This window comes from Schistosoma mansoni, chromosome 3 (assembly GCF_000237925.1).
Source record: "Schistosoma mansoni strain Puerto Rico chromosome 3, complete genome".
Taxonomy (NCBI): Eukaryota; Metazoa; Platyhelminthes; class Trematoda; order Strigeidida; family Schistosomatidae; genus Schistosoma; species Schistosoma mansoni.
In genome coordinates this window covers 2,033,723-2,054,498 of record NC_031497.1, presented here as the reverse complement: position 1 = coordinate 2,054,498, position 20,776 = coordinate 2,033,723, and the positions used below count along the sequence as shown (strand labels likewise).

At 32.2% G+C, this 20,776-nt stretch overlaps 1 protein-coding gene across 1 annotated transcript in view; it reads left to right on the top strand.

Moving 5' to 3' along the window:
• Smp_166770 (hypothetical protein) overlaps positions 1-20,146 on the top strand; it is a gene marked incomplete at both ends in the record, with an annotated part of 42,727 nt that extends 22,581 nt beyond the window's left edge. Inside the window, one exon of the mRNA XM_018798868.1 lies at positions 19,711-20,146. Within this exon, the coding sequence (XP_018650714.1) occupies positions 19,711-20,146 (436 nt within the window). The remainder of the gene's footprint in view (positions 1-19,710) is intronic.
• Between the last annotated feature and the right edge of the window lie 630 nt (positions 20,147-20,776).

The window sequence follows — 20,776 nt, the reverse complement described above, 5'->3', positions numbered from 1 at the left end:
ATTAAGGTAATATCGAGGCAATACACACAGTATGCACACATGCAAATAAGAGACTGATTAATTGCAGTCTTAAACAACAATGGGAAGATACATGCAAACAACATCAAGTGAATTTAACCATTTATGGGTTTTTAAATAATAAACCCATCAGATATACGGACTGTCTTCGCAAAATTGATTATGGCGATAAACATGCATTTTAAAAGAATAAGAAAATCAGTGGAAAGGTGTCTGATATGGATCAGACAAATAATACAAAAGTATAGCTTCCGCGATTATCATATGATTGATTATTTTTTAGATTTTTTATTGTATAATCTTCAGACACTTAAATAATTGGATTTTTATATTCACTTATTTCTATGCATTTTTCGATAAATAGATTGTTGTCAACTTATCAATTACTCCCTTGTTACATTGGTCTAATGTCACTAAGTTATGTATATATTGTAATTTTCTAAGTCTATTGCTGTATAGTCAAACATATCAGCCAATATTATTGAATAAGTTTTGAGTCAGAATTATATTTAGTACAATACAGAACTGATCTGCTCTTTATATTCATCTCCTGATTAGACACTAGGCTAGAAGGAACCCAAGGACCAATAAACATCAGGGTCTAAGTTGTTGCACATTAGTCGCTGTTTCAGTGGGTGAATATAATCTCACTGGTTTTACCAGCAATATAGATGAACTAATAGATAAGTTAATTAGAGAGAGTTGGAGATTATACAACTCACAGATTTCATATCACTTCTGCCTGATCTCACGAAATCCTACACAATTGAAGAAAGCAATCTGGAAATTATTTCTGACATGACGGATTCAATAAAGAAACGAGCATAGTGCATCTGGTACTTCATAAGAAATAAAAAATATTAGAAGAAAGAAGTCGAAACTCAAGTATTTACAACAACTTTGATAAAATTCTATCTTATGGAAATTTATTCCTACTGAACATCTTTCATTTCCTTAAAAGTTATTATTTTAAGCATTAAAACTTCATATATATATAAGTGAATCTATATGACAGATATAAGTTAGATCAATGTTAATATTGGTGTGGGCTACTGATGTCGACAGATATAAGTAGTATGTAGCATCAATCGAAAGTGAATTGTCTGGTGGTAAAAGGTTAAGAAGATCAAAGAAAAGAGAATGAGAATAAAGAATGATTGATGTGGAAACCAAAGAACAATCAAGCTTGAGACAGTTGATTGGCATTTTGCAAATGAAGTATTTACTGTATAGTTCTCAGATTTTACTCATCGGTTGTATAATTTTGTATTCAAATACATTCGATTGTCCTTACTTCTGTCCTCGTTCATGACACTAATATATTCTTCTCTAAATACTAATTAAATCACCTCAAATGTTAAAATAAATTCCCCGTGATTCATTCACAAAACAATATTTTAAATTCACTTAGTATTATTTGTTTGAATCTTCCCATCGATACGTTAGGACTGCAACTGGTCAGTCTCTAATTGGCATATGTGCATACTGTGCGTATTGTCTCAATATAGCCTTAATTCACAAGCATGGTAAGCAAATATGAATAGTGGCTAGCAGTGGAATGCAGGACGCGCGTTTCGTCCTATTTTAATATTTTATATGTGTACAATGTGTACTGTATAGAGTTTCTTCTTTTTTCCCTCATTACCTCCAACATCAATAAAATTTGCAAAAGAAATAAAATTTTCTAGACAAACAAAAAAAGATTTCACATAAAACGTGTTAAAATAATACAAAAAACTTTTAGTAGAACTGAAACCAATCACTTAGTTATTACATAATATACCAAGACAAAAAGATAGTGATAGTTACATACTCGTTATATTGATTATGGATATGAAGAAAGAATAATGTGTAGGCCTTAGTGATTATTTAGATTTCCATTTTTTCTGGGGGGAGGTACTAAAATCAATATTAATTACTATTTTTCAATTTAGATATGAATAAATAATCTAATTAATTTACTATTATTTAGTGGTCAGCAGTTTCTAAATGAAATACTGTTAATAATAATAGTAATTATATATATATATATATATATATATATATATATATACAAAGGAGAAAGCAAGATCCTCAAGTACAGAACAGAAAGCACCAATGTAATCACGCTTAATGAAGAAACTCGGGAAGATGTGGAATCTTTCATGTACCTGGACAGCAGCATCATCGATGAACAAGGAGGTTCTGATGTAGATGTAAAGTCAAGGATTGTCAAAGCAATGGACGCATTCATACAGTTGAGGAACATATGCAACTCAAAAAAGCTGTCAAACAATATCAAAGTAACAATCTTCAATACGAACGTCAACACAGATCTACTGAACGGAACTGAAACGTGGAGAAATACTACAACCATCATCAAAAAGGTACAGGTATTTATAAACAGTCGTCTAATGAAGATAATCAATATCCGTTGGCCAGATACCATCAGCAACAGCTTAGTGTGGGAGAGAACAAACCAGCTTCTAATTGGAAAGGAAATTAGGAAAAGATATTGGAGGTAGATAGGACATACATTACGGAAATCATCAAACTGCATCACGAGGCAAGCACTAATATGGAATCCTGTAGTGAAACGGAAAAGCGGAAAACCGAAGAACACACTACATAGAGAATTAGAAGTAGACATGAAAGGGATGAATATCAACTGGAAAGAATTGGAGAGGATCGCCCAGGACAGAGTTGAATGAAGAGTGCTGTTAGGTTGCTTATGCTCCACCAGGTGTGGTAACAGGTATAAGTTAGATATATTGATAACATTGGAGATTAAAGTGTTATTCTATGAATCAAGCAAACTCTTTACTTAATTATCAATGTCAATCAATTCTGTTAACTCATAAAAAGAATAAATATTAGTTCAATTTCATAGAATACTGAAGATGATTTATTATCTCCATGGATATTTAACATATTACTTTTCAATATTGTTATGATTCCATTGTAACTGTTTCTTTTAATTAATGTATATTGAATTTCACGTGAATTATGTAATTCTTATTTTGACAATATTTAGAAACAGCTGTTTGATATTTGAATAAAAAAAACCAAAACAAAACAAACGTTAACTAAATAGTTACTAAGGGTGTTTTTTTTTTGAAGAAAAAGAAAGAAAGAAACAATTTAAGTAGTCTAGCAACTATGCATATGATCGGTTTAAAAAAACAAGTACTTCTTTTTTACATCACTAGGTAGGCGTTTCTAATGGAACATTTTTCGGTATTAAAAAACATCATTGGTAAATGAATGTACACAAGAAAAAAGGAAACACAAATGAACGTATTCCTTTGGACAAGTCAAATGTATAACCAAATATTTTATCCTTTAGGGCTTCATGTGATCGTATGAACACTTTGAAGCAACTTATATTATCCATTCAATGTATTTGACTTTCATAAACATACAATGAACAAATGTTAAGCTATGTGGATACTTAGACGAAATACCAATATTATTTGGAATTTCAACAAATGACAGTCTATTTTTATCTTAAATTTAGTTAAAAAAAGTTATTAGAAAATTGGCAGATCAATTTAAAGTAATAAGAAGATTGGAGATTATCAGAACTGTGTGATGAATTATTAGCGCAATACATTTCGAACAATCTGAGAAGTAATTGTGATCTGAAAATTAGGGTGGTGAACATGTACCAAAATGGTTTCAGAAACAAATAGTATCAAATGACCCAATAAGAGTAGAGGATAAACATCCATCATCCTCTGTTGCCAAACACATAATTGAAATAGGTCATAGGATTGATCTTAACTCGGCTTTTGTTGTGTTGTTTAAAAGTGTAAAAGGGCGTATACTGAGGTTTATTGAAGCGCTAGCCATACGAAAATTCGAGTCTCCTTTGTGCATTCAAAAATAGTTTGTTCTCTCCTTAAACCTACCCTGGTAATATTAGCTTAATAGCTAGAGTGATTAGGTGTCAAATTGTTTTCACATAATTTTTATCATTATTATCCTTGTCCACTCTTACTCTCCCCCTCCATTCCCAATCTAGTTGACTTTTTATTTTTATATATAAATGTTCTTAACAAGTATATGTGTGATCAGATTGTTCGAAATGTATTGCGCTAATATACTATCACATAGTTCTGATAATCTTCGTCTTCTTATTACACTATCGAAATTTATCAAAGGGACTAATTGCTTTAAAGATCAATTTAAGTTCGTATTTATTCTAGTGAAGCGGTTCTCTTAAGATGAATTAAGTTTCATATGCATGATAATCTTTGGCCTTAGAGTGAGAAAGTCTTGTCGAAATTATTCCATAATATATCGTTTATTGGTTCTAAACTGAATAAAAACACCAGTAACATTGGCTGTAATATTCGCAGATGTTACTGAAGCTTCGGATGTTCAATGGTATGAGTATTGTAGGGATATCTGCGTAATAAAAATAACAAGCTTACACAACCGGAGTGCACACAAACAATGTTGAAAGTATGTGGTCCAGGCTGAATAAGTTTTTGTGACCTTATCCTGTCTCCGGAGACCGATTATTATGGAGTCATATGGATGAGCTCCTCCACCGTATGCATTATGTTTTAAGAACCTTTGAATCTTTTTCGAACTTTGACAAGGTTTTGGACCATGTAAAAGAAGTGTATCCACTCTAATTCTTTGATGTCGAATAATATATTTTTACTCTATACTAACTGTTACCTGATTAGCTAATTTCTCAAAGTCACTCGAGATTAATTCAAAGGTCGTCCATAAATTATAGTCTCGCCATCGTTCGTTGTTGGACCATGATTGATAAACTTGAATCACTAGATGGCCATTTTGTCCTAGTTCTATACTTCCCTACAATGCTGATTCATCACTCCACAGATGAGAATCGAACTCGTAACCTTCAATCTCACGCGCAAATGCATAACCTAGAAACCTTTAAACCACAATTCACAAGATTATAATCGTGATTCTTTTAGCTTTCCAAAATGGTTACTTAATATTATGGTATTGTTTATTTAAGAAATCAAATAGATTTCATGCACTATTTCTCAATAGTAAATAATAGTGTTCATTTGAGATTGATTTGGTGATGACTTTAAATAATTGATAATCATGATTCAGAAGGGGTTTTGTGGAGGTTTAGTATTTTCATAGTTGAAAGAGTGAGTCAATTGAAGCTAGACCACCAGGGAAACCTGAAAGCACTGCTTGACGTCCGTTTCGTCCCATTGTGGGACTCCTCAGCAGTGCGCATCCATGTTTCATTTAAGAAAAAGTAATTTCAAAATCCATGTCATTTACATGTACAAATGAATAGTTTTCCTGATGAACATGAAATATTGAAAAAAAAGCCAAAAGAGGAAGGGGATGTAAAGATTTTCTTAAGAAAATCAATGATGGCAACACAATAACACTTTTAATTTCGAAAAAAACAAACAAAAAAAGTACGAACACGCTAGATCCTATTTTTATTCAGTTTTAACTATGAAACTAAAAAAAGTAGATGGAACGAAAGTTATATACATATATAGGATAATAATGATAATAATAGTATCTAAGTGAAAATAAGTAATCATGCTGTTTTTAAGCGAAAAAAAAATAATAATTTCCTCTATTTTTCCATTATTCATATAACCATTCGGTTTTTCATTTCTACACACACACACACACGCAAAAGAAGATGGGGATGTGTATAGAATACCTTGAATGTATACATATTATTATTATCTAGATATTGATATATACCCCATCGATTAGATAACTGTGTTCTGATGAGGTATTTGTGTGTGTGTGCATGTGTGTAAAATTCGGAAACTTGATATACATAAATCTTCAAAGTATACATTGACATAATCATATTTGACCCAATAATATACTATAAAAAAGAATTTATACCTATTTTTTTAGTTTCTATCCATATATAGTTGAATCATTTGACATAGAAACATATATGGATATTATTATGGTTAATTATCTAGTGAAGAATGAATTGATCAATAGTATTATGAAAACTATCCGATGTTTATATATTTATCATTTAAAAAATATAACGTTGTATTTATTTATTTATTTATTTAAACACATAAATGTTGGTACAAGGAAGCACCAGATAAATATGTGCCGCACAAATCTCATTTTATTTGTGTGAGGGCTGTGATACTGTCCGGGTGCCCAAACCGAGACAGGTGGTAATCTTAAGGAGCCATACCCGGAGCCTTTGACCTAAAGATCTGATCCACAAGACAGTGGAGTATCGTAAAGAGATGCAGTCCCATGTTTAGCCGGTGACCAACGATTGATTCATACGCCATTTCTTCCCTCAGGATACTGAAGCCCATGTACACCATTGGTTTGGTATCAGAGTTCTCCAAATCCCCTAGGTGGACTTTCTGTGTCCACCAACCCGGTTAAAGCGCCAGACATTCACTTTTTGTCCTCTCAATTTCGTAAAGAACACCCGTGGTGCGAGAAGGCAGTGAGTAGGACTTCCCTGGCACAGGCTTTATACGCGTGGCCATGTGAGAGCATTTCGAGAGAGAGAGAGCTGACTCTACCCTTTCTAGGCCGTACCAAGGCACTTAGGGGCATATTCTGGATATTCGTTTTCGTCAACCTATCATTGATTTTAATCTTTGAAGGACCTAACGACAATTTTTGAAATTCAAACTTAAATAATTCTATATATTAAAGATACTATGATTTGTAGAATAGAGATATCTACAGAAATTAATTTCTTAGATAGAACTCAGTTATATCTGTCTAGTCTTTAACACTAATAGATTTCTATCGGTCAAGTTGCCATATATGGATTATGGTTTTGTGGTCAAGAAGAAAAAAACATTCATCAAAACATACGTCATATGACCATGAGTTAATTGGATTAACTTACAGTTTTAGTAATTGAATGAAATCATCTCGAATCACTAGACAAGCTTGATATCTATAACTACTTGGTTGTAAATTAGTGTATATATATATATATAGTAGATCATTCACTATCCGAATTCAGTAGGTTATTTAGTTTCAGTATTCAATTTTTTTTTGTTTGTTTGCTAATATGTCACTTTATCAGAAAATTTGAGTGTTGCTTAATAGTACACAGTGTGTTATACTATAAAGAAAACATAGTTGACAAATACATAAGTCTGTTTTAGTCAGTTATTATGAAACGATCTTATGGTGTACTACACGCTATTAATAACTTGAATTGTATAGTGTAAATGTTAAAACCAAATGAGTAAAACTTTTATTTGAACAATATATATACACGTAAAAAGTTGAAGATGAGCCAAACACCTTGCATAATGCTCTGAGAGAGAAGGGTTACCCTAGAAAGCTTGATCGAATTGTAATTGCACTATTACATCTCTCCCACCCTATCTGACCCATATTTCTTCTGAACAATAAATACTTAAAAGGTTAAAGTATAGTTACATTTGGAGTTTTTGAGCTAAACAAATGTGTTCTTTAGGCTTAATTCGTTAGTTTTTTTACTACAGAAATTCAATGACAGTATATGATTTAATGAATTATTGACCAAATAACTCATTTTCATAAATCAGTGATTATATGTGTAAATATATTTATTTTCTGAAGAAGTGGCTAACACTGAGTTACGAAACGTCAGAAAATCTAGTTTTTCACTGATTGTAATATTGCAATTATATTATTGTATTTATAGTAATATACCCAATACTCAATATAGTTGAAGTTATCAAGTCAAACCTTAGTAATGATACCAAATTTAACTCAAATTTAATTGGTTGAAGTTAGACATTAACATTATCGGATGCCGGCTAAATGGTCTGGAGGTTAAGCGTTCGCCCGCGAAACCGAAACTTCTGGGCTCTAGTCTCGCGTGCTGGATCGAGGATGAGCACTGCTGAAGAGTCCCATACTAGAACGACTTAACAGTTCAGTGTACAGGTTTCCAATGGTAGTCTAATACTCATCCATTTATGATATCAATTTAAACTCAATAATCTCCACAACCCTATAGTGATCAAAGTTAATCGTTTTTGTTTCGTACTTACGTTCACCGTCTATTTCAAAAACGTTTTCTATAGATTTATGAAAATTTGTGACGTTTGTTTTTAAATATTCTAACTGAACACTTTAGATACTTTACAAACTAGCTTTAGATAAATGATCATTAAAACCACGATAACATAGACAAATGTCTTTTTTCCACGATCAGCTTCTTAAGAACTATTCGTCAACGATCTTACAATTGACTGAACTTGAAGTATTCTAAGATTGGAAAGTCCTCTCTTCATGTAAATTACTTGATTTTCTAATCAATATTTTCAAAAAATCGATCGAAGATGTTGTACGAACATCATTTGATTCCGGTGGTAAATGATTGTCTCAATGTTAATATAGTTCAGCTTGATCAATTACAGTTTGTTTCAATGAAGAAAATCTTCTTTTCGATGATATCTTTTCTTCATCTGTATAATCATATTTATAGAAAATTCTTATATTTGGTCATCTACACCACTTGAATGCTTGAATAGTACGTAAATAATTTTGACTATCTTTGATGAATTTCTACCACTCCAACAGTTTACTACTACTGATGGTAAAAAGTACTAATAAATCAATTGTACAATTTAAGAAAATGATATAATTGAAAAGAAGACTTTCATCTTTGAAAAGTCCTCATTCTTTTGAATGCATCGATGGATTTCCTTGATGATCGTAATCAAGGTATTTCGCTGGAATGTAAAACGTCAGTTTGGAATCAAGTCATTACTCAGTATAAGGATGTCAAATAAAATAGGTTCACGTTTCTCTTAACAGTATAAATTCAAACTAAAAGTAACAATTTAGTGAATAATCCTTATAAACTGTGAATTATTTTGATTTTGATTATTATCCTGAAGAAGTTCAGGCAAGTTAACTGGACGAAACGTTGGAATGATTTATTTAAATTTCAATCTCTGAGATTATTTCAAATATAATTTTCATATATAATGACTTCTCTATACTCGACACTATTCGTTATAATCTTTACGAATATTCGTATAAATTAAAACTTATATTTCATTTTAAGAAGCTTTTATCAAACTTAATCAAATTATTATCAGCAGGCGTTTGAAATCATTAATCAATTAAAGCCTAATCACCATGGAAAACCTGTGAGCACTAGACGGCCGTTTCGTTATAGTGTTGGACTACTCAGCAGTGTACACTCACGATCCCGCTCACTGGATTCGAACCCAGAACCAATCGATCTCGAGTTCGAACGCTACACCTCGTCGATCGGTTAGAGTTAGACATTAGCTCCGTTGCAGGCTAGGTCAATGGTCTACAGGTTAAGCACTCGGACACGAGATCGATAGGTCCTGGGTTCGGATCTCGCGTTCTGGATCGAGGATGTGCACTGTTGTGTAGTCTCACACTAGGACGGGACAGCTGTCCAGTAGTTCCTGGTTTTCCATGGCGGTCTAGCTTTAAATGACTTATGAATTCAACTATTAAATTAACCAAATCTGTTTAAACTTAAAAATAGAATCTCAAATCCAAAAAATCATCGATATTTTACCTATCAATTAATAAATTCTAAACAGATATATAAACTTTTTCCCCAACGACAAACAAAACGAAATTGATATTTATATGTGATAAATGGATATTGTTACGTCTGACCGATTGTGAACGCTATATTTGCTTCCCCAAGCTAGTTCCGTACCCTCGAGCTAGAACTATTCAGCGACTTGAAGACCAGAGGAAAGACACGAGCATGACAGAAGCACTTTACTACAGGGTTCATTCATGTACAGAAAATACAGGGGTTTTATAGTAATTAAGAGACCTTGAGTTTCCATAGTAGCAGTGTGTTAAACAGCCAATCAGGATCTCGTTATTTTAGTAGCATAGCTTCTAATTAATCGCTGATTGGTTGGGGCTCTTTATGAACCTCTGGAGGCTCTGATAGTGTTTACTGTAAGCCGACTTAACAGATATATGTATAGAAAACCGTCATAATGCGAAACGTTATACTACTTATTATCTACTGAAATATCCATGTAATTATAATACATAGTTACTAAAAGCCTATAATAATCATTAGAGAAAATATTATTTTTCTTTTCCGTAGACTCGTTTTAAAAGTCATGTTATGTTTTCCTTTTCAAAAAAAAAGAAAATTGAAAAGGGTTATTTTTATCGAATACAAAAGGAATTCAAATGTTTCATTATAAAATATGTCAAAGGAGTAGAACATTGTACGTGTTATCAAAATAGTAGGTGATAGTAACTAGGATTGTTTTTCTCAGACAATATATATGTATACGTATATGGATATGTATTACGTAATTTCCTCGATGACAAAACACTAACGGAAGAAGTGATAATTTGACCAATGGTAAAAAAAACATAATTTGACATTTATCTACATAGTGATGGAAAAAAGTTAGGGAGAATTATACAGAAATTTCAAAGATGTTTACAGACAATACCTCAAACAAATGAAATAATAATGCGATGCCAAAATAAGGGTTTCATTCAAAAATATCTATATCATTTTTGATTACATTAAAACTAAACAAAATAAAGTGATTTTATAAGCAAAGATGGATAGTGGTTAGCAATAGAATACAGAACGCAAGTTTCGTCCTCTTCGGAACTCGTCAGTTGGATGTACCTGCATCTAAGAGTTGATGTTCACTCTGGGACTCGAATCCAGTAACTTTCGCTTCAAATGTCATCGCGTTATCTACTCAGCTACTGAGTCCTGATAGCTATTTGCTTGTGCAATGGGGTGAAGTTTAAATTCACTTAGTAATGTTTGTTCGAATCTTCTCATTATATTGAGGTTCTTGATAAAACGATAATGAAATTAACTCTCAGTCATCTAGGTGTCGAACAAATATCCATTCATACAGCCGTTAGTATACTAACACGAAGGTTTGAATGAAGGTTAAAATGGAATTTTTCTTTACATGAAATGACTGTTTGTTGAAAAAAATAGAGGTTAAATTATCAAGTTCCTCTTTATTAAGATCATGTATAAGTTGGAGCCTATCCACAGAGTTGTAAATGTACACGAACATAACTTGTAATTATGTAATGATATAAAATTAATGGATAATCCGAGCGATGATCTGCCTAAATACTTTAGAACATAATCCAATATTAATAAAGGAACTTACTTACTTACTTACTTACTTACTTATCTACTTACGCCTGTTACACCTCGCGGGGGAGCATATGCAGCACACAAGCATTCTCCATCCAACCCTGTCCTGGGCAATCCTTTCCAGTTCTTCCCAGTTTTTATTCATCCACTTCATATCTGCTTCTATTTCCCGACGTAATGTGTTCTTTGGCCTTCCTGTTTTCCTCTTTTTTTCCGGATTCCCAGTTACGGCTTGCTTCGTGATGCAATTTGATGATTTCCGCAATGTATCTCCTATCCGCTTCCTAATTTCCTCTCTAATTGGAAGCTGGTTTGTCCTCTCCCATAAAACGTTGTTGCTGATAGTATCCAGCCAGTGAATGTTGAGTATTTTGCGTAAACAACTGTTTATAAAAGTAATAAAGGAAGCTTTATCATAAAATAACTTCATCATGAAAGCTTAGGAGAAAGTAAAAGCTCATTGTTGGCGTCAAAAAAATTCAGTATAATAATCCTAATATCTAGTCTCGCTTACATTTCATTTTAGCCACTGAACAGTAAAGAGAAAGTCTAGTTTAACAGTACTCTCCTTTGAATGTTGTCTTATCAACTAATATTATTTCCATTATTAGTGCTACTTTCAACTGTCATAGTGTAGTGAATGACAATTCAGGTGAGAGGGGGTTGGAAACCAATTTATTGTTTAGTATACAATCAAAAAAGGCTGAAATAGAATGTGAAAACCATACATCAAATATGTCATTTACACATCTGTTATATCCACCAATGGAAATACGTAAGCTTCCCCAGCCACGTGTCGGATACAGAATGTACCGTTGCAATTTTGGACGGGATTCAGAGTTAGAGGCGTTCTGTCTTTATCCCTCAGATGGTAGCTTCGGACCATTGGCCTTTCGACCAGGCACATATACCAATTATCTTGACAGTGATACAATAGGAATATATATAGAATAATAGTCCATTAATAGGTCCCGGAAATAACCCATACTTGTGTTTTCACTAGGATATAACAACATCTTTCGGTTATCTTTTACATCCAATTCTGTTCTTATCCCATTTTCTTTTCTATACTCTTCAGTTCAATCTTATCAATCTTACTTTAACAAGCATTGCATTTCTGTTTGATGTTACATACTACTCACATCTGTCAACATAAGTAACATATACTACAATAGTAGTTCAGCTAGTCAATAAGATCATTTCTAACAGCTGATTATTCAAAGTCTATATGTATATATATCCTTAATCCAATATCATACTATTACACGATATCTGTTGCACCATACTTGTTTAATATTCATTTTAACTTGATTCACTTCATAGACATAAATGATCCCATCTTTCACTATTTATTTGTAAGAATATTAGAATTACAATTAACCTTAAACAATCTGATCATATGACATTAAATAGATTATTTTGTTACCTAATCTATTGTTCAAACGGGGGATAAACAATACAAAGATTGTTGTTAACATATTCTTATTCATGTCTGTTATAGTAATTTATGATTGTTTTTTTAAGAGAGTTACTATTTAAGACAATAAAAACCAAAAAATAAATCATATTCCATAGTATAACATGATATTCACAAAGAAACTGATTAGAAACAGATGAATTATGAACCAAAACAAAAATTTACTATTTTGATGAAGTTTTGTTCTCTGAACTAAATGGTTTGATCGTGAAGTTTTCATTGTCCTTCTGAACGACATCATCAGCACAGACTTCGAGTAGAAGTGATGTGTTTGAATTTCTCCACATGTGATTCACAGCTTGTCCGGTGCGCCTCGATGTTGAATGCTTCTTGTTTACCTTAAATTTGTCATTGTTTATTTCTTTGTTTTGGTTGTATCTCCCATATACTATCACTTAAACATCTACATTATCTTTTATATGCATAGACTTTAAAGTATTGTGTATCTTCTTTAAAAGAATAGATGTAGTGAATTGTTTCATCTATTCGTTTTAGTAACTAAGCTTGTATTTTACTTTATATAGTTAAGATCATGAGTCAATTGAAGCTATACTAACAAGGAAAACCTGAAAGCACTGCACGGCCAACTCGTTCTATTATGGGACCCCTTAGGAGTGCGCATCCACGATCCCGCCTCGCAGGATCCAAACTCAGGACCTACAAGTCTCGCGCCAGAGCACTTAACCGATAGACCACTGAGCCGGCATCCAGCGGTGTTAATGTCTAACTTCAACTAATCCATTTGTATTTTACACCAAAGAAATGTTGTATGCTTTCTAGAACATATATATATATATCAATACATAGTATGTTCAATTTCAAATAAAGTTTTGTTTGAATGTAGAATCGAGAGGTACTATAGTAACTGTATGTTGTAGTTTAAATTCAGATGACATTTTTAAAGATCCATTAAGTTTAAATAGTTTATATGTTATTTCTATTGTAGCATAGGTAAATGGAACCAAATTTAGATCCTTTATGATTGTAAGTAATTTTTATCAAAACGTTATTATTGAAGTTGTTGATCTTAGACTTTTGGTGCCTAATAAGGTAGTGGGAGAGAACGAAAGCGGGAACAATTGAATGCATTTGTACACAAAATTACAGAATTAATGAGTAAAATCTGAGAACCATACACTAAATACATCATTTGCAAAATGTCAATCAATTATTTCAGACTTTATTATTTCTTCGTTTCTACACCAATCACCCTCTGCCTTCGTTCTCTTTCCTTCGATCTTGTTAACCCTCTGCCACCATGTATTTCACTTTCAAATGGTAATACACAGTAGCACACAGCACAATAGCATTTTATTCCAATAGTCCATTTATTAATAAATAAAGACTCTTGTATTATATATTAATTTGTAGTGTGAGTTCAGAAAATTAAACTGTTGGGGACGTTAGATCCCCAGAACTCTCCTACAAATTTTAGTGACCTCGTATTTCTTTGCGTACTTGTAGAACATATTCTCTACGTTTCATCAAAACTTCTTGATCTAAGTAGCGGGGCCGGGGATAATGGATTAGAATACCCTAACGTCTCACTGTGTCATTGAACTTCGTTCCGTTTACCGAATAAAGTGAACTCGTAATAGCATGAAGTATATTGTCAACAAATCATTTAACTTTAATTAAAACTGAAAGGAGGCTTACATTGACCTAAAAAAACAAAACATTTTTCGGTTATTCTTAAAGACAGACAAAAGTTATCTGTATGTTTATTGGTAATAAGTTAGTTATGCCTAAACGAATTCTCCGATAATTCCACTGGAATATGTCACTGAATTCATGATGAATGATAACAAGACTATTATAACGATCAAAGAACTCGTCTATGGATGAAATGACATCATTTTTAGTTCATGTTATAGAGTATAGTTTTATATAGAGAAGGGTAGTGGCTGTCAGTGGAATCCAGGACAGACGTTTCATCCTATTTTCGACAAATCAACTGGATGTACCCGGATCTCAGAGTTGATGTTCAGAGTTGATGAGACTCGAACCTAGTACCGTTCACTTCAAATACAATGATAACCACCATGACTTATTGCAGTGACTATTCATGTGAACATTTTGGTGTTAGGTGAATATTATATTGTCTCATTTATATTAGTATAATTGTTAATCCATACACGTATATTGTGAGTTTCATTGTGAAACTTTACTATCCCTTTTTTCACAATTTCATTCATGATAATCATCAAACGTTTATCAAAACAAAATAGTCTCCACATGGGATACAATTGGGCTAAAACAAAATAGAAAAATAATAAAAAATATTTTTGAATTAAACTATACGTAAATGCAGAAAAAAAATGATGAAACCATGATAGAAATCATACACATGAGAGTCCACCATATAAGATGAGAAAGAACAAGAACAACAAGCAATTGTAATCTACATAAATCATCATCTGTCTAACACAAAAATGTTGTGAATAATCGGTCCACTTAGTTCATTGTAAATAAACATGAAATGCTACATACTCCAACGGATTAAGTCACTTTTATAACTAATCGGCACCTTTTAACTAAAGATACAGACTAATTATAGTCTTCAGTTTGTTCAGACAAATGATAAGCAGAAGGGGACATAATACTATAACCTACTATAGATTCATTAACATGTCTATCATTAATATGTGACACATATTGTTTTAGAAAATAAAAACAACTCAGAGGGAATTTGCTCCAGTCTATCTACTGTAGATGAATATGAGATGGTGACCAAAGTGACAGATACATTTCAAGTGTTTTACTATTTCTATGAACAATTCAATGGGGCACACGGGATTTATATGAGTTATCCATCCCTGTTAGATAGATAGTTCAGTTATTTAGATTTCACACTGTGTATATTTCCATTTTGTTTATGGGAGTCACTACACAAATAATGATAACTGAATAATAGTGAATTATGTAAACATACATTTTATAAATGGAATTTATCACTTATCATAATTACTTAATATAAATGTTATTGATGAATATACTGTGAACAAGTTTGGAAAATACATCTATTTCCTGAAGATCTGATACTCTGAATGAGAAATTCATGCTATGTATATTGACCAGGAACATGATGAAAGTTTGAAAGATTAGCCCATAAGCAAAGATATAAAGTGACTAGTAGTGGGATCCAGAACGCGTGTTTCTTCCTATTTTGGACCCATCAGATGGATGTACCTGCATCTCAGAGTTGATGTTCACATTCGGATTCAAAACCACAACCATCCAATAGAAATGCTATCCAACAACGGGATAATTCAATGTTTTTCGAAATGAATTAAAACTCTTGTTTGTCGCACATGTTAGTGTCTATCTGGATTCAGTAGATAAGTGAATATCTCGTTGAGTGCCTGAAACGATAGTACTAGGTTAGAATCCGGTAATGAAAATCAGCCTACTAATGCAGGTACATCCAGCTGAAAAGTCCCAAATAGGACGAATCTTATATCTTGGACTCAACTGCCAACCACTATCCATCTTTGTTTATTAAGCTTATCACTTCAGACAATATCGAGGCAGTCCGCACAGGATGCACATATGCCAATAAGAGACTGACCAGTTGTAGTCCTATACATCAATGCGAATATACAAGCAAACAATTACAAGCGAATTTATAGTTTTATATGTTTTGATGATAAATAGAAAGTTATTCGTTAAAGAATTGACTATATGAATTCATAAAAATCAAATAATAAACTGATATTCAGATGAAACATGTAGTCAGAAGTATATGGTTATTTTCTTAGTACAATACAAAAAACAATCATGAATACAAGTTTTTAAAGCAGAAGTTGCCAATTTCATCGATCATTCAAACGACGATAAAATATAAGCCTAACGTCAGTTATATTAGAAGGGATTTTTGTAGATATAATAGCAATTTTAATAGTCGAGTTCATGAGTCAACTGAATCTAGACCACTATGGAAAAGCCAGAAGCACAGGATGGTTGCTTCGTCCTATTTGTTTATTCTTTATTTCGGTATCAATTTTTTTTCTAATCTAAATATATATCAGAAGGGGTTTTGTAGAGAATTTAGTATTTTCATAGTTGAAATCATGAGTCGATTGGAACTAGACCACCATGGAAAACCTGGAAGCACTGGAAGGTCGTTTCGTCCTACTGTGGAACTGCTCAGTAGTGAGCATCCATTATCCCGCCTCCCAAGATTCCAACCCAGTACCTACCAGTCTTGCGTGCGAGCACTTAACCGATAGACCATTGAGCCGGTATCCAAAGCTGTTATTGTCTAACTTCAACCAATCCCCAAAGTTAAGTGACCGTCCACAATTTCTCACTAGAACTCAAGGAAATATCTCTAGAAGTCAGTCACTAGTGAGCATATTTTTATTATTATCAGAAGTAGTTTTGTGGAGATTTCAGTGGATACGTACTGAATATGACGGAACAGCTGTCCAGTGCTTCCAGGTTTTCCATGATGGTCTAGCTTCAATTGACTCATGATTTCAACTATGAAAATATATATTATATATTTATATATATAGAAATTGAAATGAAAATAGAATATTATGTAATACATTTATAATCATGTAATTTTTTTTAATATTAAGAGCAAATTGTAAACATGAACTCATTTAAAGAAAATGCTTCTTTTATATTTTTTTTCATTTTCTTTTTCGAAAATTGTTTACAAATACAAATAAAAATTTAATAAAATAAAAAAAAATAATTTTTTTTACACATTCCTTAATTAAACAGTATTCACAATAATCGATAATGATTGTGTTTACTAAACAGTATTTGATTTATTAAATGTCAAGCGGCATAGTAACACATATTTAGTATTAGCATTATTATTACTAGTATTACTGTGTTTATCATCTTAGTCGGATTATGTTTGTTTCATGCCAAGAAGAATGTATTATAGAATTGAATAGGTTTACCCAGAGATGAATTACTGAAATAAGTTAAAGTTTAAAAAATAAATTATATTTTTGTATTTTCTTTTTTTCCATTAAATTGATCTGATTTCATTCATTGATATTGTGTTTTACGGAAACAAAAACCGAGAAAAATAGAGAAAAAATACTTAGTTTATATAATCTACTTTCTTCTATCAATACAGTGATATTTAACAACTTTGTATTAGATAAAGGAATACGTTTTCTGAAAAGAAAAAAAATTACCATTGGGAAGTAGTAACGTTAGTTTGGGCTTCTTTTTAGGTTCCATCTTGGCTTTTTTCCAGTAATTTTGTGACACATATGTATTGTAACTTTTCAGTTTTGTTGAAAATGTCAAAACAATACGAGTGCTATATTTATTATAGCCTTTAGAATACTTTCTACTCTATCACAATGTTACTTATTAGTAGTATATAAATTTTATTGAAATTTTTGGATGAAATTTTACAAGCACAAATTATATTATCAGAAGGAAGTTTTGTGGAGATTTTAGTAATTTTATATAGTTGAAATCATGAGTCAATTGAAACTACACCAACATAAAAAACCTGGAAGCACTAGACGGCCGTTTCGTCCTACCGTGGGACTTCTCAGCAGTGCGCATCCACGATGCCGACTCGCGAGATTCAAACCCAGGACCAACCAGCGCTAGAGCGCCTAACCACTAAACCATTGAGTTGGCCGGCATCCAACGGTGTAATATCTAACTTCATTCGGTCCATGAATAGCTGCACAATCATTCATCTATTGTCTGAGGGAGATACCTGTCTCTACTCAACACGGATCGGACTCCATTGGTCACGGCTTTTCATTAGAACTCCATGAAGTAATTTTGAAGCTAGTCACTAGTGAGCACATGATTATGATCAGAATGGGATTTGAGGAGATTGTAGTAATCTTAATAGTTAGACATTAACACCGTTGGATGTCGGATCAGTGATCCAGAGGTTAAGCGTTCGCTCTCAAATCGAAGGTCCTGAGTTTCTAGTCCGGCGTGCGTATAGTGGATGAGCACTGCTGAAGAGTCCCACACTGAGAAGAAACAGCTATCTACTGCTTCCAAGTCTTCAATGGTGGTCTAGCCTACATCGACTCATGAATTTAACTGATAAAACTACTAGAGTCTCAATATACCTAATCTTGATCAAACTAAGAAGTATCATCTTTTTCATAATCACAACAAATAACCATGTCACTAGTAGCATATCAACATTTTGTCCAGACACTAAAGATATCAACCGCCTATATTATTTGAGGGTTCAAATGATCAGTTGGCAAGATAAAATGTAACCATGTTCATATCGATATTCAAGCCAAGTAACTGAATATCAATCATTTTATTGGCATACATTGATCATAGATCTTTGAGAAATGATTTAAAAGATTATTTTCCACAAACATTTATAGTAAAATGAAATTTTTATGATTATCACACCAAATGAATACAGTAATGGGTTTTTATACCTCGAGGTGTTTTTGTAATAAAATCTTTTGTCAATACCTATAACATAATCCTTGAAAATGAATACGAGCTAATTTAATGAATGTTATATACTTTAAACCTATGAGTACACAATGTGATATGTGCTACTGATGTTGATAGATATAAGTAGTATATATCATCAATCGAAAGTGAAATACCTGGCGGTAGAACGTTATGGAGATCAACGAAAGGAGAGAATGAGAATAGAGAGTGATTGATATGGAAAAGAAGGAACAGTCATGTTTGAGACAATTGATTGATATTTTGCAAATGACGTATTTACTGTATGGTTCTAAGATTTTACTAAGATGTTCTGTATTCTTGTGTTGAAATACATTCGATTGTCCTCAGTTGTGTTCTCGTTCACTACAACATTACATGTTATAATTTCTCTTTGAATAGTTACATAATATAAATTAATATAATACATAGATACACATAAATTGGTCAAAATTGTAATAGTGTCGTTGACACGTTTCCTGAGATCATAGAATTCAATATCTTGGTAATAAAATAGAAATCGCTAAAACTAAAAGCTGCCAACGAACATGTTTGAGTTTACTATATCCTTCTTCAATAATGAAAAATACCTTTGCTATTTAATTGGTTACTTGCGAATTGTAAATTTTTCATGTATTACTTGATAGTATAATAAATGTATTTTTCATACATTTGATCTACTTTTATTTTGTAGAACATTCTCATCATCCATAAATGTGAATACAGTAACTTCAAAATCAAGTGATTTTGAGTCTTCCAATGATTTATCAAAGAGTCCACTTTTATTTTCATCAAGATTTCAATCATCAATGTATGAAAGTAATAAAGATTTTAAAGAAGTACGTTTTATATGTGAAGATTCTAGTAGACGGAACTCAGTAATTACTAATGAAATTATTAATAATACTGATACTACTAACAATAAACAAGTAGTTAACACAATTACACATAAAACCAATTACAATGAGAATAATAGCACCATCAATAGAAAAGAATCAGTTCATAACGACTCGTCTGAGAATAATATGAAAACATTAATAATAAATGGATTTTGGCCAGGCAATCCATATTCACCTCTACCATCACCGGATATATCTATCTTAGACTCTGATTTAAATGAGAGTATGTGACTTTTTTTTATAAATTACTTATTATTTATGTTTGATTTCATGTACCTTAAATGAATTTCATGTTGTTCCGATAGATAACGTGGAGAAATATATAGATACATTCAGAAGAATGAGTGCAATCCAAAAAGATGCATGAGCATGCAGACAATAATTCAGTAAAGTATATTTCGACAGAAAAAAATAATGTAGTTAGGAGGAATATAAGTTAATACTATAGTATGTAGTAATTAGTGATACTTTATTTTGTTATATACATGAAATTTTCATAATATCCAATCACTAAATTAGCATATTCTTGGACTGCCTTTATAATATATTGTTGCATATATGAAATATATCACGTATCCTACTGTTTATTCACTTTATAACTGAAATGAGCAATTTTAATTTTCATAGTTGAAATCATGAGTCAATTGAAGCTAGACAACCATGGAAAACCTGAAAGCAATGGACGTACGTTTCGTCCTATTATAGGAGTCCTCAGCAGTTCACATCCACGATCCCGTACTCGCGAGATTTGAACCCAGGACCTACCAATCTCGCGGGATATTTTGTAGACAAACATCAATTAATTAGCTAAGGAAAACTTTCGTACAATAGACAGATGTTTCATTCTAGTATAGAACTTCT